Raw genomic sequence first — 17,876 nt, 5'->3', positions numbered from 1 at the left:
GGAGTTCAGGGTTTTGAGGCTATAATGTTCTGTGATCATGCCTGCGAAAAGTGACTGCACTTCAGCCTGGGCAATGCAGCAATATTCCAACTCTTAAAAAATAATTTTTATTTTTTTGAGATGGGGTCTCGTTCTGTCGCCCAGGCTGGAGTGCAGTGGCACGAACTCAGCTCACTGCAAGCTCCGCCTCTCAGGTTTACGCCATTCTCCTGCCTCAGCCTCCTAATACTTTTTGTATTTTTAGTAGAGATGGGGTTTCACCATGTTAGCCAAGATAGTCTCAATCTCCTGACCTTGTGATCTGCCCGCCTCGGCTTTCCAAAGTGCTGGGATTACAGGTGTGAGCCACCACGCCCAGCCAAAAAAAATTTTTTAAAAGTATAATTCAGGCTGAGGTGGGTGGATCACTTGAGCTCAGAAGTTCAAGACCAGCCTGAGCAACATGGCCAAACCCCATCTCTACAAAAATACAAAACTTAGCCAGGTGTGGTGGTGGGCACCTGTAGTCCCAGCTACTTGGAAGGCTGAGGTGAGAGGATGGCTTATGCCCAGGAGGTGGAGGTTACAGTGAGTTGTGATCATGCCACTGTACCATGTCAGCCTGGGTGACAAGGCAGACCACTTCTCAAACCAAAAAAAGTAATTCAGCATTAAGACTCGAGTTCTTGCCCACCATAACAATGTTCTCTATAGATGGATGACACGGATAATTAAAGCAAAGAGATTTGGACAGGCCTATTAATAAATCAAAAGGGGAAAGGTTCTGCCAAATCAAAGGGCTTGGTTCTTAGAAACCAGTTGAAGCATCATTGTCCATGAGGAATATGTGAGCCACATACGAAATTCATTTAATAATCTATTTTACTTAACCCAGTATATCCAAAATATTATCATCTCAACAGTCAATATAAAAAATTGTTAATGAGATGTTTTACATTCTATATTTTTTAGTAAGTCTTCAAAGTCTAATGTACACTTTAAGTTAATAGCACATCTCAATTTGGACACTAAATTTTCACGGGAAACACTTGATTTGTACTTAGAGTTTGTAAAATTTACAGCTGAGGAAATAGATTCACATACCTAACAGGGTGGTAGGAGACGAAACTGAAGAGAAAGCCCGGCAGCCAAATCATGAAGGACTTTAGTGGCTGTCACAGGCCTTTGGATTTGAGACTGAATGAAGCCACTGGAGGGTTTTAAATAAAGAATGATAATATGTGATGGCTCATGCCTATAATCCCAGAACTTTGGGAGTCTGAGGCGGGTGGATCACTTGACCCCAAGAGTTCAAGACCAGCCTGGGCAACACAGCAAAACTCCATCTCTAGAAAAGATATAAAAGTGAGCTAGGTGTGGTGGCGCACGTCGGTAGTCCTAGTTACATAGGAGGCTGAGGTCGCGGACGGCTTGAGCCCAGAAGGCAGAGGTTACAGTAAGCCAAGATCACATCACTGCACTCCAGTCTTGGTGACAGAGCCAGATCCAGTCTCAAAAAAAAAAAAAAAGCTATCTCAGTGTGAAGAATAAACTAGGGGAACAAGAAAGGACACAGACTCCAGCTGGAAGGCTGTTTCAATAATTAAGTCAAGAACAAGAAAAGGCTTAGACTAGGATAGAAAGAATGGCAAGTAGTGCGATGTGATCAAATTCTCCATATATTTCAAAGTTCTTATGTTTTCCACAAAGCACAAGTATCTGCTTGATACTGTATTCAATTAAAAGGCCAAAATGTACTTCGATGATATGGGGCTAAAATTTCATTACAAAAATACCTGTATCTCAGTTATTGACTTCTTAGGATCACTTTTCTCATCTGATAGGTCCAAGAAAACACTGTCCTTCTTTCCACTTGGGGTTTTGTCAATAAACCATCCTCCCTCAGAATCTTTGGCAGGGGTCTTCAAGGGAACGGAGCCTGTTTTGGAACTTATCCGTGGTGTTGAAGAGGTGGTTTCTCTTTGCTCCATCTCAGGAGTATTTGAAACAGAATCAGGATTTCCTTTTCGATACAAAGACAACAGGGAACTGTTCATGTGATTTGCTGACTGGCAGAAACATAAAACAAAAGTTTAGCATAAATTACTCAACAGGTACTCATAAAAGTTGTACTGCCTATAATAATGTTTTCTTTATTTTTTTAACAACTTCTCTCAGAACATTTATAATCAGAATATATAGGTGTTAGGCTGGGCACAGTGGCTCATGCCTGTAATCCCAGCACTTTGGGAGGCCGAGGTGGGCAGATCACTTGAGGTCAGGAGTTCAAGATCAGCCTAGCCAACATGGTGAAACACCGTCTCTACTAGAAATACAAAAATTAGCTGGGCGCAGTGGCAGGCACCTGTAATCCCAGCTACTTGGGAGGCTAAGGCAGGAGAATCACTTGAACCTGGCAGGCAGAAGTTGCGGTGAGCCGAGATTGCGCCACTGCACTCCAGCCTGGGTGACAGAGTGAGACTCCACCTCAATAAGATGACTTGCAAACAAGCATTTACTATTCAAAAAGACTTCATTCCAATGGAAAACCAATTCATAACTGGTGGTTAAATAAAATAAGTAAGCATGGTTGCTTCTAAAAAAAATACACTAGAGAAGTATGAAAATGAGCTGGTTGCCAATGAGAGTCACTATTATTACATTAAATCAAAATTGGGGCTGGGCGTGGTGGCTCATGCCCTGTAATCCCAACACTTTGGGAGGCCAAACTGGGAAAACTGCTTGAGACCTGGAGTTCGAGACTATCCTGGGCAACATAGCGAGACCCTGTCTCTACAAAAAATTTAAAATTTACCCAGACATGGTGGCACATGTCTGTTATCCTAGCTACTTGGGAGGCTGAGGTAGGAGGACAACTTGAGTCCAAGAGTTTGAGGTTGCAGTGAGCTAGGACCATGCCACTGTACTCCAGCCTGGGTGACAGAGTGAGACTCTGTCCCCACAAAAATTGGATCAAATATTTTGATAATAAATTCAAAACTGATATACCAAGGGAAAAAATAAAAAGCAAATTATAAATAATTTGACAAACAGTTGGCCCTCTATATCCAAGGGTTCTGCATCCAGGGATTCGATGAACCTCAATCGAAAATATTTGGGAAATAAAAAGCAATAAAAAAATACACCAGTAAAAATAATACAAATATTAAGAAATACAGTGTAGGCTGGGCATGGTGGCTCACGTTTGTAATCCCAGCACTTTGGGAGGTCAAGGTGGGTGGATCACTCAAGGCCAGGAGTTCAAGACCAGCCTGGTCAACATGGTGAAACCCCATCTCTACTAAAAACACCAAAAATTAGCTAGGTGTGGTGGTGCATGCCTGTAATCCCAGCTACTCAGGAGGCTGAGGCATGAGAATCACTTGAACTTGGGAGGCAGAGGGTGCAGTGAGCCAAGATGACGCCACTCCACTCCAGTTTGGGCGACAAAGTGAGACCCTGCCTGTAATCCCAGCTACTCAGGAGGCTGAGTCAGGAGAATTGCTTGAGCCTGGGAGGCAGAGGTTGCAGTGAGCTGAGATTGCACCACTGCACTCCAGCTTGGGCAACAGAGTGAGACTCCCTTTCAAAAAAAAAAAGAAAGAAATAGTGTAAAAACTATTTACATCTTATTTACATTGTATTAGGCATTATAAGTAATCCAGAGATAATTTAAAGTATACAAGAGGATGTATATAAGGTTATATGCAAACATGATGCCATTTTACATAAGGGACCTGAACATTTGCAGGTATTCATGTGGGACCCTAGGGCCAATCCCCCATGGAGGGTGAGGGCTGACTATATTATCTCCATATTCTCCTTTAATCAAGCCTCTTCATTAGTAATGCCATCTCCTTGACAAAAAGTATATCCCTTTTTCCATTTTTACTATTAATTACTCTATTCTTGTCTGCCCTTATTTCTAACTATCCTCTTCCCTTCTTTTTCCTTGTATAACTGACTTATAACACAAATACTGGAAGGATGGTTAATCCATCACCAATACTGAACACAGAAAGTGTTCAATTATTTATTGATGAAGATGTCTAAAGTCTCTTATTCTATTCCCTGTCCTTCCTCTCTCCTTCCCTTTAGCCCTAATCCTTTTTTTCTTCCCCTCTTTCTTTCCTTCTCTTCTCTCTCTCTCTTTTGCCATGTCTGTCACCCAGACTGAAGTAGAATGGCACAATCATAGTTCACTGTAGCCTCAAACTCCTGGGCTCAAGCGATCCTCCAGCATCAGCCTCCTGAGTAGCTAGGACTATGGGTGTATGCCACCAGACCCAGTTAATTTTTGTTTGTATTTTGTAGAGACAGAGTCTTGCTGTGTTGCCCAAGCTGGTCTTGAACCCCTGGTTTCAAGTGATTTTCCTGCCTCAGCCTCCCAAAGTGCTGGGATTACAGACGTGAGCCACAGCACCTGGCCTTTTATTCTATTTCTTACTAATTTTTTTTTTTTTTTTTTTTGAGACAGGATCTGGTTTTGTTGCTCAGGCTGGAGTGCAGTGGTGCAATCCCAGCTCACTGCAACCTCTGCCTCCTGGGCTTAAGTGATCCTCCCACCTCAGCTTCCTGAGTAGCTGGGACCACAGGTGCAAGGTATTACACCTGGCTAATTTTGGGAGTTTTTTTTGGGAGAGATGGGGTTCTGTCATGTTACATAGGCTGGTCTTGAACTCCTCGGCTCAAGTGATCCACCCTCCTTGGCCTTCCAAAGTGCTAGGATTACAGGTGTGAGCCACGACAGCTAACCTTATTTTTTTTTAAAAGACAAGGTCTCCCTCTGTCACCAGGCTGGAGTAAAGTGGCACAATCACAGCTCACTGCAGCTCACTGCAGCCTCAACCTCCTGGGCTCAAGTGATTCTCCCACCTCAGCCCCCCCAGGTAGCTGGGATCACAGGTGCATGCCAACATGCCCGGCAAATTTTTGTATTTTTTATAGAGACAAGGTTTCACCATGTTGGCCAGGCTTATTTTTTTGGTACTTTTTATAGAGACAGGGTTTTGCCATGTAGGCCAGGATGGTCTCAAACTCCTGGGTTCAAGTGATCTGCATGCCTCAGCCTCCCAAAATGCTGGGATTACAGGTGTGAGTCACCACGCCCAGCTCTTACTGAGTTTTTCAAAGGAGGTATCACAACGACTAAAAAAGAAAAAATCAAAGTGGACCCACTAAATGTTTGGCTTACCTGTGGATCTGGGTAGTCTTCCATACTTGAATCATCATCAGAATAGCTTTCAGTATACCTCAGTAAAAAGAGGGAAAAATGTTTTAAAGACTTTGTCTCCCATATCCTAAAAAAATGATTACCCAAAACAAGTAAATATATTCAGGCAAACGATTATGGTGGTTAAGAGTCCAAACTCTGGAATCAGAGAAACTAGGATTCAAAATCCAACTTAACCAGTTATTACTTAACCTCTCTAAGCATCAGCTTCCTTATCTATAAAACGGAGATTTAATAAGTAATGTCTGTCTCCCAGAGTTATCAAAGGATTAAATAAATGCTTGCAAAGTCCTTATGCATTTACAATGTATCATAAATGCAAAATAAATTATAGTTATATTTATCCTAGCAATAAATAAAAGATACAAATTCCATCAGGCCCAAGGGTCTCATTTGGGGATATCAGATTCAGGTAGAGGAAATACTTCAGCAACCTATAATTAAGCACTCTGAGTAACAAATTCACAAAGTCAACATGACCAAACCATGTAACCAAATACAACTTCTCCAAGACTGTTCATCAGGGATGAAGGAGCAAATAAATTTCCTGTATCAAAAAAGAAGTATAAATCCTAATAAACTACAAGCTGAGAATGTAGTCTTAATTAATTATAACTGAAAGTTGTTATCTAATAGCTTCAAGTAACTTTAGGACTCTGCTAGTATTTAAAACTTCTTCGGAAATTATTTAAATAGGCCCGGCGCGGTGCCTGTAATCCCAGCACTTTGGGAGGCCGAGGAGGGTGGATTACCTGAGGTCAAGAGCTCACAGAGACCAGTCTGGTCAACATGGTGAAACCCCGTCTCTACTAAAAATACAAAACTCAGCCAGGTGTGGTGGCACATCCCAGCTACTCGGGAGGCTGAGGCAGGAGAATTGCTTGAGCCCAGGGTATGGAGGTTGCAGTGAGCCAAGATCGTGCCACTGCGCTCCAGCCTGGCTGACAGTATGATACTGTCTCAAAAAAAAAAAAAAAAAAAAAAAAAAATTAAATAAGAAAAGGACTTTTTTTTTTTTTTTTTTGTAGAAAGCTTCATATGAATGCAATGAAATGCTGTTATAATTAAGATATTAAGATACAAATTATAGCCTGGGCAACCAAGGGAGACTGTGTCTCTACAAAAAAATTAAAAAATTAGCTGGGCATGCTGGTGCATACCTGTAGTCCCAGCTACTTGTGAGGCTGAGGTGGAAGGATCACTTGGGCCTGGGATATCAAGACTGTGGTGAGCCATGATTGTGTCAGTGCACTGAAGCCTGGGTGACAGAGCAAGACCCTGTCTCAATAAAAAAAAAAAAAAACCAGCAAATTCTATGTTCATTAAAATTAATCAGTATTACTTGGGAGCAATTCTAATCAATGTAAATAAGGTATTTCATTCAACTATTTGGAAAAAAAAAAAGTTTTGCCTTACAACTTATGCCCTAAAAAAAGAAAAAAAATTCCAAGTGGATTAAAGAGTTAAACATCATAAAGAAAGAAGAAAAAAGTGTAAGTAATTATTTTACACACTCTTGTGAGAGAGGTCTTTCTAAGCATATCAGCATAAACCAAAATGAAAAAGACTGAAAGATTTGACTATATAAAAATGCAAAACTTCTCTAATGAAAAGACGGTGCAAACAAAAATTAAAAGGGAAGTGGCAACATGGGGAAAGCAGTTGTAATACATATAAAAAGAGGTATATTTTATGCAAAACACTCCAACAACTAATAAGGAAAATTCAAATACCTCTCAAATGAAATAGAAAAAAACCCATAAAGCAAGCCATTCACAAAACAAATATGAAATAACAAAAAAACTAACCTCAGTAATTATAAAATTACAAAGAAAAATATGATCAAGGCCAGGAGCAGTGACTCAAGCCTGTGATCCCAGAACTTTGGGAGGCCGAGGTGGGCGGATTGCCTGAGGTCAGGAGTTTAAGACCAGCCTGGCCAACATGATGAAACCCTGTCTCCACTAAAAATACAAAAATTGGCCAGGAGTGGTGGTGGACGCCTGTAGTCCCAACTACTCAGGAGCCTGAGGCAGGAGAATTGCTTGAACTCGGGAGGCAGAGGATGCAGTGAGCCGAGATCGCACCACTGGACTCCAGCCTGGGTGACAGAGCAAGACTCCGTCTCAAAAAAAGAAAAAAAAAAAAGATCAATATTTTGCCTATAAAAACAGCAAAGATAAATTAGAGTATAACTAAGATTGCAGGGATGCAGAGAAATGTGCCCTTTATACAAAGTTGTTGGGAATATAAACTGAGGCAACATTTTTAGGAAGGTAAGTCCAAATGCACGAGAAATCTCAAAAATATCAATCTTTGAGAAATTCCACCCCAAAAATTCAACATAAAAAAGTGATGTGGGCCGGGCGCGGTGGCTCACGCCTATAATCCCAGCACTTTGGGAGGCCAAGGCGGGCGGATCACAAGGTCAGGAAACTGAGATCATCCTGGCTAACACGGTGAAACTCCGACTCTACTAAAAATAGAAAAATTAGCCGGGAGTGATGGCGGGTGCCTGTAGTCCCAGCTACTCGGGAGGCTGAGTCAGGAGAACGGCATGAGCCCGGGAAGCGGAGCTTGCAGTAAGCCGAGATCACGCCACTGCACTCCAGCCTGGGCCACAGAACCAGACTCCATCTCAAAAAAAAAAAAAAAAAAAAAAAAGTGATGTGTACAAAGATATATGCAGTAAAGAGTTATTTATTATGCAACAGTGTAACACAAACAAATACTCATGAATATGGAACTGAAGAAAATTATGCTAAATCTAAATGAAAAAGGTTGAGCTACAAACAGTAAAATGGGGCTATCACCCCAAATCCTATAGACATTAAAAGGATGACAAAAGCATTATGCCAACAAATCCCACACCTGAGAGAAAATGAACAAATGATTTAAAAATACAATTTTTCACAATTCATAAGGATAAAATTTATCAAAATCCTTCAGAAAAAGAAGACTCTGGGGGAAGTTGATTCTAGGCCTAGATAAACTGTGGGTGAACACTAATAAATATTCAAAAAAGAATTTCCATAATTTGTTTTCATAAAATAGAAAACAAAAGAACACTTTCCCACTAATATCATGAGGCCAGTGTAACCCTAACACCAAAACATGACAGACATTCCAAAAATGAGTAAAAGAAAATTCGGACCAATATGACATACAAACGCAAACATCTGTAGAAAAAGATTAGTAAACTGAATCCAATTAATACCCTTTCTTTTCGAAAATTAGCCGGGCATGGTGGCAGGTGCCTGTAATCCCAGCTACTCAGGAGGCTGAGGCAGGAGAATGGCTTAAACCCGAGAGGCAGTGGTTGCAGTGAGCCAAGATCACGCTATTGCACTCCAGCCTGGGCAACAAGAGCGAGACTCCATCTCAAGAAAACAACATCAAACAAATACTCTTTTTCCTTTTTTTTTTTTTCTTCAGAGACTAGATCTCATTCTGTCACCCAGGCTGGAGTGCAGTGGCATAATTATAGCTCACTGTAACCTTCAACTCCGGGGCTCAAGCAATCCTCCTACCTCAGCTACCAAAGAAGCTGGGATAGAATCACGCATCGCCATGCCTGGCTAATTTTTAAATTTTCTGTAGAGACAGAGTCTCGCTATGTTGCTCAGGCTGCCAACAATACATTAAAAAGATAACAGATCAGGACCAAGTAGTGTTTATCCCCAGAATGCAAGATTGGCTTAATACTGGGAACCAATGTAATTCACCAAATTAACAGACTAAAAGGGAAAGGCCATAATGATATGTTTCAACAGATGCAGAAAAGCATTTGACAAATGCAATATCTATTCATGACAAAAATTCTCAGCAATCTAGGAATATTAGGAAACTTCCTCAGTCTGACAAAGGACATCTACAAAAAAACCTAAAGCTAATGTCATATTTACAGTGAAATACTACTGAAAATTAAACACTGACCATACCAAATATTAGCAATTTGTGGAAAGAGTAGAATTCTCATAAACTGCTAATGTAAAAGTAAAATGGTACAAATACATTGGAAAATAGTTTGGCAATTTCTTAAATATGCATCTATCATATGACCCCGCTATTCCAATCTTACATATTTAATAAAGGAAATGAAAATACTGTCCACATAAAGACCTGGACATAAATGTTCATCGCAGCTTAATTTGTAATAGCCAGAAACTGGAAACAAACCAACTGCCCAACAAGAGATAAACAGATAGGTCAGGTAAGGTGGTTCACACCTGTAATCCCAGCACTCTGGAAGTCTGAGGCAAGAGAATTGCTTGAACCCAGTAGTATGAGAGCAGCCTGGAAACATAGTGAGACCCCTGTTTCTACAAAAAATTAGAAAATTAACTGGGCATGGTAGCATGCACCTGTATGGGAGAATCGCTTGAGCCCAGGAGGTAGAGGCTGCAGTGAGTTGTGATATGCCACTCCACTACATTCCAGCCTGGGCAACAAAGTGAGACCCTGTCTCAAAAAAAACAAAAACAAAAACAAAATAGATAAACAGATAAAATAATTGTGGCATGTCCACACATACTCATCAATAAAAAGCAATGAACTATTGATACACACAACATTGATAAACCTCAAAATCATTACGCTAAGTGAAAGAACAAAAGAATCCAGACTTTAAAAGTATGATTCCAAATAAAATTCTACAAAATGCAATGTAACACACAGTGACAGAAAGCAAATCAATGGTTGCCTAAAGCTGGGTGCTATGGCTCACACCTATAATCCCAACACTTTGGGAGGCTCAAGCAGGCAGACTGCTTGGGCCTAGAAGTTCAAGACCAACCTGGGCAACATGGCAAAACTCCGTTTCTACAAAAAATTAGCTAGGTGTGGTAGCATGTGCCTACAGCTACTTCGGAGGCTGAAGTAGAAGAATCAAGTAACCTGGGAAGTCAAGGCTGCAATGAGCTGTGATCGAACTCCAGCCTGGGTGACAGAGTAAAACACTACTTCAAAAAAAAAACAAAAACAAAAACAAAAAAGTTTGCCTAGAAACAGGGGTGGAGGGAGAAATGAATTGCAAAGGGGAACAAGAAGACTTTTGATATTTATGGAAAGGTTCAGTATCTTACTTATGGTGATAGTTCAATGAGTATATACCTACGTCAAAAGTTAACAAACTGTACACTTTAAAAACGTAGAGCTTGGCCGGGTGGGCGCAATGGCTCACGCCTGTAATCCCAGCACTTTGGGAGGCCGAGGTGGGTGGATCACTAGATGTCAGGAGTTTGAGACCAGCCTGGCCAACATGGTGAAACCCCGTCTCTACCAAAAATATAAAAAAGTAGCCGGGTGTGGTGGCACATGACTGTAACCCCAGCTACTTGGGAGGTTAAGGCAGGAGAATCACTTGAATCCAGGAGGCGGAGGTTGCAGTGAGCCGAGATCTTGCCACTGCACTCCAGCCTGGGTGACAGAGTGAGACTTAATCTCAAAAAAAAAAAAAATAAATAAAGTAGAGCTTACTGATGTCAATTATACCTCAATAAAGATATTTTTAAAACTCTCAATACTATTTCTTAAACAAAATTAATTGGCATCTTTTTATATATCTGATGTTGTGTTAGGGCAGAAGAAGAAGGTAATGAGACAGTACTGTTGGTAATGCAAACAAGTAAGCAAATAATTTCAATGACATATGATATCATAAGGATTATAACAAATATCTGTAACTAGAAGCTAAGGAAACATTTAAAAAGGGGTCTTAGGCCTAATAAAGGCAGTAACATTTCAATTGATTCTTGAGGGCTGAGTGGGAGTTTGTGAAAGGGAAATGATGCTCTAACTCAACAAAACCACAGCCACACAGAATCTGATCTCTTTGGGGAATAAAGAACATTCAATATGGCTGAAGAGGTTAGGTAAATACTACGCAGGGCTTTGTTGGCAAGGAAGAGCCATTGAAAGTTTTACAAGCAGGAATGTAACGTGACAAGGTTCATGGTTTAAAAAAATGCTGCATTTTGTATACTTACTCATTGTCCTCTTCACCTTGTCTTGCTCTTTTTGCTAAATGTTCATCTTCTAATTCTGTTAAATTCTTAAGTTCCTTCTCACTACTAATTATGCTAAATACTGAAACAAAAAGAAAAATGCTATGAGCTCAAACAATTGTTTATATAACTTTATCAATAATTTAGCTCTAACAATAAAAGACTCACCTTTTTCTACCTGAATCCTAAAAGCATTTCTTTTTCTTCGACCATAGTCTATACTGAAAAAAGAAAACATGAAGTTTAGCATAGTAGTTTCCACCAGTATTTTTCCATTAAGTTCAATCTACATGGATCAAATAAATTTGCATGAATATTTCATTATGTTACAGTATAGACACTTGCCATAAACTTATTTTCAAACTTCTAAGTTTATATATTTACTATTGTGACCCTTCTCCATTTTTTCCCTTTTTTTAACTAACCTTCTTTGCTTCAAATATTTTGAAAATTTCAAACTTACTAAAAATATTAAAGAAATAATGTAATCAACACTCATATATTCTTTACCTATAGTATTCTCAAGCTGCCACATTTACTTTACTTCTGTCTGTATACAGAGATTTCTTTTGGAGGGGTAGGGCAGAACCATTTGAAAATAAGTTCTAGGCCAGGCACAGTGGCTCATGCCTGTAATCCCAGCACTGTGGGAGGCCGAGGTGGGAGAATCACTTGAGCCCAGGAGTTTGAGACCATCCCTGCCAACATAGGGAAACCCTGTCCCTACAAAATATAAAAAAATTAGCCAGGTATGGTAGTACATGGCTGTAGTCCCAGCTACTTGGGAGGCTGAGGTGGGAGGACAGCTTGAGTCTGGGAGGTGAAGGCTGCCGTGAGCCATGATTGCACCAATGCACTTGGCTTGGCCAACAGAGCAAGATCTCATCTCAAAAAAAAATAATAAATTAAAAAACTAATAAGAAGAAACTAAGTTACAGACCCTTCATCTCAAAAATTCTCAGCATGTATCTCTGTAAAAAAGAATATCTGCAGCCAGGCACCGTGGTTCACGCCTGTAATTCCAAAACTTCAGGAGGCCGAGGTGGGTGGATCACAAGGTCAGGAGATCGAGATCATCCTGGCTAACATGGTGAAACCCCGTCTCTTCTAAAAATACAAAAAAAAAAAAAAAAAAATTAGCCAGGTGTGGTGGCAGGCACCTGTAGTCCCAGCTACTCGGGAGCCTGAAGCAAGAGAATGCGTGAACCCGGGAGGCAGAGCTTGCAGTGAACCGAGATTACGCCACTGCAATCCAGTCTGGGTGACAGAGTGAGACTCTGTCTCAAAACAAAAAAAAAATCAGCTGGGTGTGGTGGCACACACCTGTGGTCCCAGCTGCTCGGGAGACTGAGGCAGGAGAATCCCGTGAACCCGGGAGGTGGAGGTTGCAGTGAGCCGAGATTGTACCACTGCACTCCAGTCTGGGCAACAGAGCGAGACTCCATCTCAAAAAACAAAAAAAAAAGGATAACTGCACAGCCACAATACAGTTAGCACAAATAAGAAATTTAATATTGGTAAATTATCTAATATACAGTCCATATTAAAATTTCTCAAATTATTCCCAAAAAATGGTCTTTATAGTTGTTTTTCTTTGACCCAGTGTCTAGTCAAGGTTCATGCATTTACTTGGTCGTTGTGTCTCTTTGAACTTTTTTAACTTGTAACCTTTGTGCATATAACACTGACATTTTTGAAGGATCCAGGCCAGCTAATTTATAAAATGTCCCACAATCTGAATTTATGTCTCCTCATTATTAAATTCAAGTTAAATATTTTTAGCAAGACCATCTGCTAAAAATATGGGTGAAAGTATGATGAGTACAGGATATTTATATAATCTGAAAATATCTTCTTATAAATTATTTATTAATTTCAAATTAATTTACAGTGGATTGATCAAAACTAACATTACCGAATAACACCCCACACAGATATTCTGTGCCTTTTGAAGTCAAATTGCTTCTTTGGTTTTCCTTCCAAAAACATATAACCTGATTTCAACCATGTGGAAACAGCAGAAAAATTCAAATTGAGGGATATTCTAATATAGTGACTACCAGAAATCTTCAAAAATGTAGAGATCATGAAAAACAAAAAAAGGTTGAGGAACTGTTGCAGATTAAAGGAAACTAAAAAGCAAAACAAGCATAATTTAGGGGTTGGATTTCAGTTCTGGAAAAAAAATTCCCATAAAATAACAGCTACAAAGAACATTACTGAGATAGGCAAACTCTGAATATGAATGGTGGATTTGATAACATTATTGAATCAAGATTACATTTTCTGGTTTTAATAAATAAACTGTGGTTATATAATAAAAGCCTTTGTCCTTAAGGAATACATAGTATGCATGGATAAAGGGATATTCTAGGTAGAGTATATGGGTGTTCTTTGTTCTATTCTTTCCATTTTCCTCTTTATAAAAATTCTTGCCGGCGCAGTGGCTCACACCTGTAATCCCAGTACTTTGGGAGGCCAAAGTGGGTGGATCATTTGTGATCAGGAGTTCAAAACCAGCCTGGCCAACATTGTAAAACTCCAATGTCTACTAAAAATACAAAAACTAGCCAGGCATGGTAGTGGGTGCCTATAATCCCAGCTACTTGGGAGCTGAGGCAGGAGTATCGCTTGAGCCCAGGAGGTGAAGGTTGCAGTGAGCCGAGATCACACCACCACACTCCAGCCTGGGTGACAGAGTGAGACTCCATCTCAAAAAAAAAAAAAAAAAAAAATTCTTTATGTTTTTGAGACAGGGTCTCATTCTCTCAGTCAGGCTGGAGTGTAGTTGTGCAATCAGAGTGTGCCACAACCTCGACCTCCTGGTGTCAAGCAATCCTCCCACCCCAGCCTCCTGAGTAGGTACGACAACAGACACATGCCAGCACACCTAGTTAATTTTTTGATCATTTTTGTAGAGATGGGGGTCTCACTATGTTGTCTAAGCTGGTCTGGATCAGCTTTTCTTAAATGTGAAATTACATCAAAACACAAAGTTTTAGAAGAGGCAAATATTGTACTAAATCATGACCATTTAAAAAGGCAACTTGGGGCCTGGCGCGGTGGCTCATGCCTGGAATCCTAGCACTTTGGGAGGCTGAGGCGGGAGGATCACTTGAGCTCAAGAGTTCAAGGCCAGCCTGGGCAACATTGCAAAACCCTGTCCCTACAAAAAATACAAAAAATTAGCAGGGCATGGTGGCATGTGCTTCGTGCCAGCTATCTGGGGGCTGAGGCGGGAGGATCACTTGAGCCCAGGGGGCTGAAGCTGCAGTGAGCCGAGATTGCGCCACTGCACTCCAACCTGGGTGACAGTGCGAGACTGTGTCTCCAATAATAATAATAATAATTAATTAAAAATTAAAATAAAGAGAGAAAGAAAGATGTAAAAATGATTCTTAGCTCATGGGCCATACAAAACAAGGTGGCAGGCAGGAACCGGTTTGAGGGCCATAGTTTGCCAACACCTGGATAAGAGAAGATGGCAGATAGATGTAGGAAGAATGTTTAAAAGCTGAAACAGGCCAGGCGCAGTGGCTCATGCCTATAATCCCAACACACTGGGAGGTCAAGGTGGGAGGATCACTTGAGGTCAGGAATTCAAGACCAGCCTGGCCAGCATGGCGAAACCCTATCTCTACTAAAAATACAAAAATTAGCTGGGTATGGTGGCATGGACCTGTAGTCCTGGCTACTCGGGAGGCTGAGGCAGGAGAGTCACTTCAACCCAGGAGGTGGAGGTTGCAGTGAGCCGAGATTGTGCTGCTGCAGTCCAGCCTAGGTGACAGAGTGAGAGTCCATCTCAAAAAAAAAAAAACAAAAAAAACAAGTCTTGTAGTCTAGACAAGAAATAATGAGGCTCTGGATTAGGCTAGTAATGGTAAGGAAAAGAGAGAAGAGGCATCATGAACTATTTAAGTGACAACAGCAAGGCTTCTTGGTGACTTATTATAGACATGGCAGGGGGATTCAAGGCTAGGTAGAAGGAAGTAGACAACAGATAGATTAACCTGGGTGACTGGCTGAGTAACAGTCATACCATCAACTAAGAAAAAAGGTTACCAACAAAACACAGTTCATAGATTTCAATGGAGTGAGTGGTGGGGATATAAACAATCTTAGCTGAGTCTTTATTTTTATTTTTTAAAAGACAGGGTCTTGCTCTGTCACCCACGCTTCAGTGCAGTGGTGCGATCGTAGCTCACTGCAGCCTTGAATTCCTGGCCTCAAGGGATCCTCCTGCCTCAACTTCCCGAGTAGCTAGGACTGACTACAGCTGCATGCCACCATGCCACGCTAATTTTTAATTTTTTTTGTAGAGATAGATTCTTGCTATGTTGCCCAGGCTGGTCTCAAACTCCTGGCCTCAAGCAATCCTCCTGTGTTAGCCTCTCTAAGTGCTGAAATTATAGGTGTGAGCCACTGCGCCTTGGCCTTAGACCACTCGTTAAATAAATTCTGATAAAGAGAAGGAAAAATACTACTGGGTGGTAGCCAAAGTGAGGTACACTATTGTTTTTAAAAGCCTTCTTAGTTTCTCTTCTTTTCTTCCTTTCTAATACAGAGTTTGGTACTGGTTAGTATAGTGCTACTGTGACAAATACCTTAAAATGTAGAAATGGTTTTGGAACTAGGTAATAGAGGCCAGAGAGCTTTGAGGTACATGTTAGAAGAAACCTAGATGGCTCTGAAGGGACTGCTGTTAGAAATACGAACACTGCAGGGCGTGGTGGCTCACGCCTGTAATCCTAGCATGTCGGGAGGCTGAAGTGGGCAAATTGCCTGAGCTCAGGAGTTTAAGACCAGCCTTGGCAACACGGTGAAACTCTGTCTCTACTAAAATACAAAAAATTAGCCAGGTATGGCGATGTGCACCCATAGTCCCAGCTACTTGGGAGGCTGAGGCAGGAAAATTGCTTGAACCCGGGAGGCAGAGGTTGCAGTGACCTGAGACTGCGCCACTGCACTCCGGCCTGGGTGACAGAGTGAGACTTCATCTCAAAAAAAAAAAAAAAAAAAAAAAAAAAGGACACTGAAGGCAATTCTAGTAAGAGCTCAGAAAAACAAGAGAAGAGTTGTACAGGAAGGTTCTATAGTTACATAGAGAGAGAGAATGCTAGTAGAAATTTGAATGTTAAAGATGCTTCTGGTGAGGTCTCGGACAGAAATGAGAAGCATGTTATTGGAAATTGGAAGAAAGACAGTCCATGTTATGAAGTGGCAGAGGACTTGTGTTTTACTGTTTTAAAAGTAGAACTTGTAAGTGATGAATCTGGATATTTCACTCAGATTTCCAAGCAAAGTGCTGAAGTGTGGCCTGATTTCTCCTTGCTGCTTATAGTGAAATTTTACAGTATAAAGAGAGATAAAGAAGGAATTGCTCAACAAAAAGGAAACCAGAACCTGAAGATTAGAAAATTCTCAGTTTATCCACATTGTAAAAAATGAAAAAGCATAATCTTTTTTTTTTTTTTTTTTTTTTTGAGACGGAGTCTCGCTCTGTCGCCCAGGCTGGAGTGCAGTGGCTGGATCTCAGCTCACTGCAAGCTCCGCCTCCCGGGTTCACACCATTCTCCTGCCTCAGCCTCCCGAGTAGCTGGGACTACAGGCGCCCGCCACCTCGCCTGGCTAGTTTTTTGTATTTTTTAGTAGAGACGGGGTTTCACCCTGTTAGCCAGGATGGTCTCGATCTCCTGACCTCGTGATCCGCCCGCCTCGGCCTCCCAAAGTGCTGGGATTACAGGCTTGAGCCACCGCGCCCGGCCGAAAAAGCATAATCTAAAGAGGACATCAAGAGTGTGGGGGGACAACAATTTGCTAAAGCGATTACCAGCATATGACTTATGGATTCAGTCAGCCATCTCAGCAGAAGCCAGGAATAGAGATGGGGTTAAAGCAACAGAAACACTGCCAGCTTGGACTGAAGGGACAGAGATGGGGACAAAATTAAGGAAGGCTGTTGGACTTTCAGGAATCTATAGGAAAGGGCTAATAAAACTATCCAGCTGTGAACACAAGTTATCCTTCAAGAAAAGGGAAGAATGACCCTTAAGGAGGCTCAAAAGAAGGCAGGGCTGCCACTGCTAACACAGGCCCAGAGGGCACAGGTGTGGCAGGTGGGGCTGTCTCCTCCTAGGTAACAGGGCAGGATCACCACCCTACTGAGCCCACAGGGCAGGGCATCAAGCCAAAGAGGATTACTCTAAAGCCTGAAAATCTAATGACATTTGCCCTGCTTGGTTTTGGACTTGCTTAGGACCCATGACCCTTTCTTTTTTTCCAATTGCTCTCTTTTAGAATAGGAATGTCTAACCTACACCTATGCCTGTCCTGCCATTGTACAATCGTGCGTCACTAAACAATGGAGACACATTCTGAGAAGTTTATCATTAGGCATTCTCATTGTATGAAAACAAAAATAAGTAAGAGTGTACTTACACAAACCTAGATGGGCTAGCCTATTACACACCTAGACTACATGGTATAGCCTACTCTGCCTACAAACCTATACAGCGTATTATTGCACTAAATACTATAGGCAACTGTAAAACAATGATATTGTGTATTTAAACACATCTAAACACAGAAAAGGTACAGTACAAATATGATGTAACAGTCTTACGGTATCACCATCATACATGAGGTCCATCATTTGACTG

At 41.1% G+C, this 17,876-nt stretch overlaps 1 protein-coding gene across 6 annotated transcripts in view; it reads right to left on the bottom strand.

The window, feature by feature from the left end:
• NVL (nuclear VCP like) overlaps positions 1 to 17,876 on the bottom strand; it is a 104,672-nt gene that overhangs the window by 79,411 nt on the left and 7,385 nt on the right. For 5 of the 6 annotated variants that reach the window (XR_005236059.2, XM_007988337.3, XM_037985516.2 and 2 more), the window contains 4 exons: positions 11,386 to 11,438; positions 11,200 to 11,299; positions 5,174 to 5,231; positions 1,776 to 2,048 (listed from right to left, as the gene is read on the bottom strand). Coding sequence is in view for 5 of the 6 variants with exons in the window: in XM_007988337.3 (XP_007986528.3) it covers positions 1,776 to 2,048; positions 5,174 to 5,231; positions 11,200 to 11,299; positions 11,386 to 11,438 (484 nt within the window). In the remaining variant the exon portion in view is untranslated. Of the gene's footprint in view, positions 1 to 1,775; positions 2,049 to 5,173; positions 5,232 to 11,199; positions 11,300 to 11,385; positions 11,439 to 17,876 lie in introns of those variants that run through there. The other variant, XM_007988340.3, reaches the window with a different exon arrangement.

Source organism: Chlorocebus sabaeus, chromosome 25, assembly GCF_047675955.1.
Source record: "Chlorocebus sabaeus isolate Y175 chromosome 25, mChlSab1.0.hap1, whole genome shotgun sequence".
Classification (NCBI taxonomy): domain Eukaryota; kingdom Metazoa; phylum Chordata; class Mammalia; order Primates; family Cercopithecidae; genus Chlorocebus; species Chlorocebus sabaeus.
This window is presented reverse-complemented; position numbering and strand designations above follow the sequence as displayed.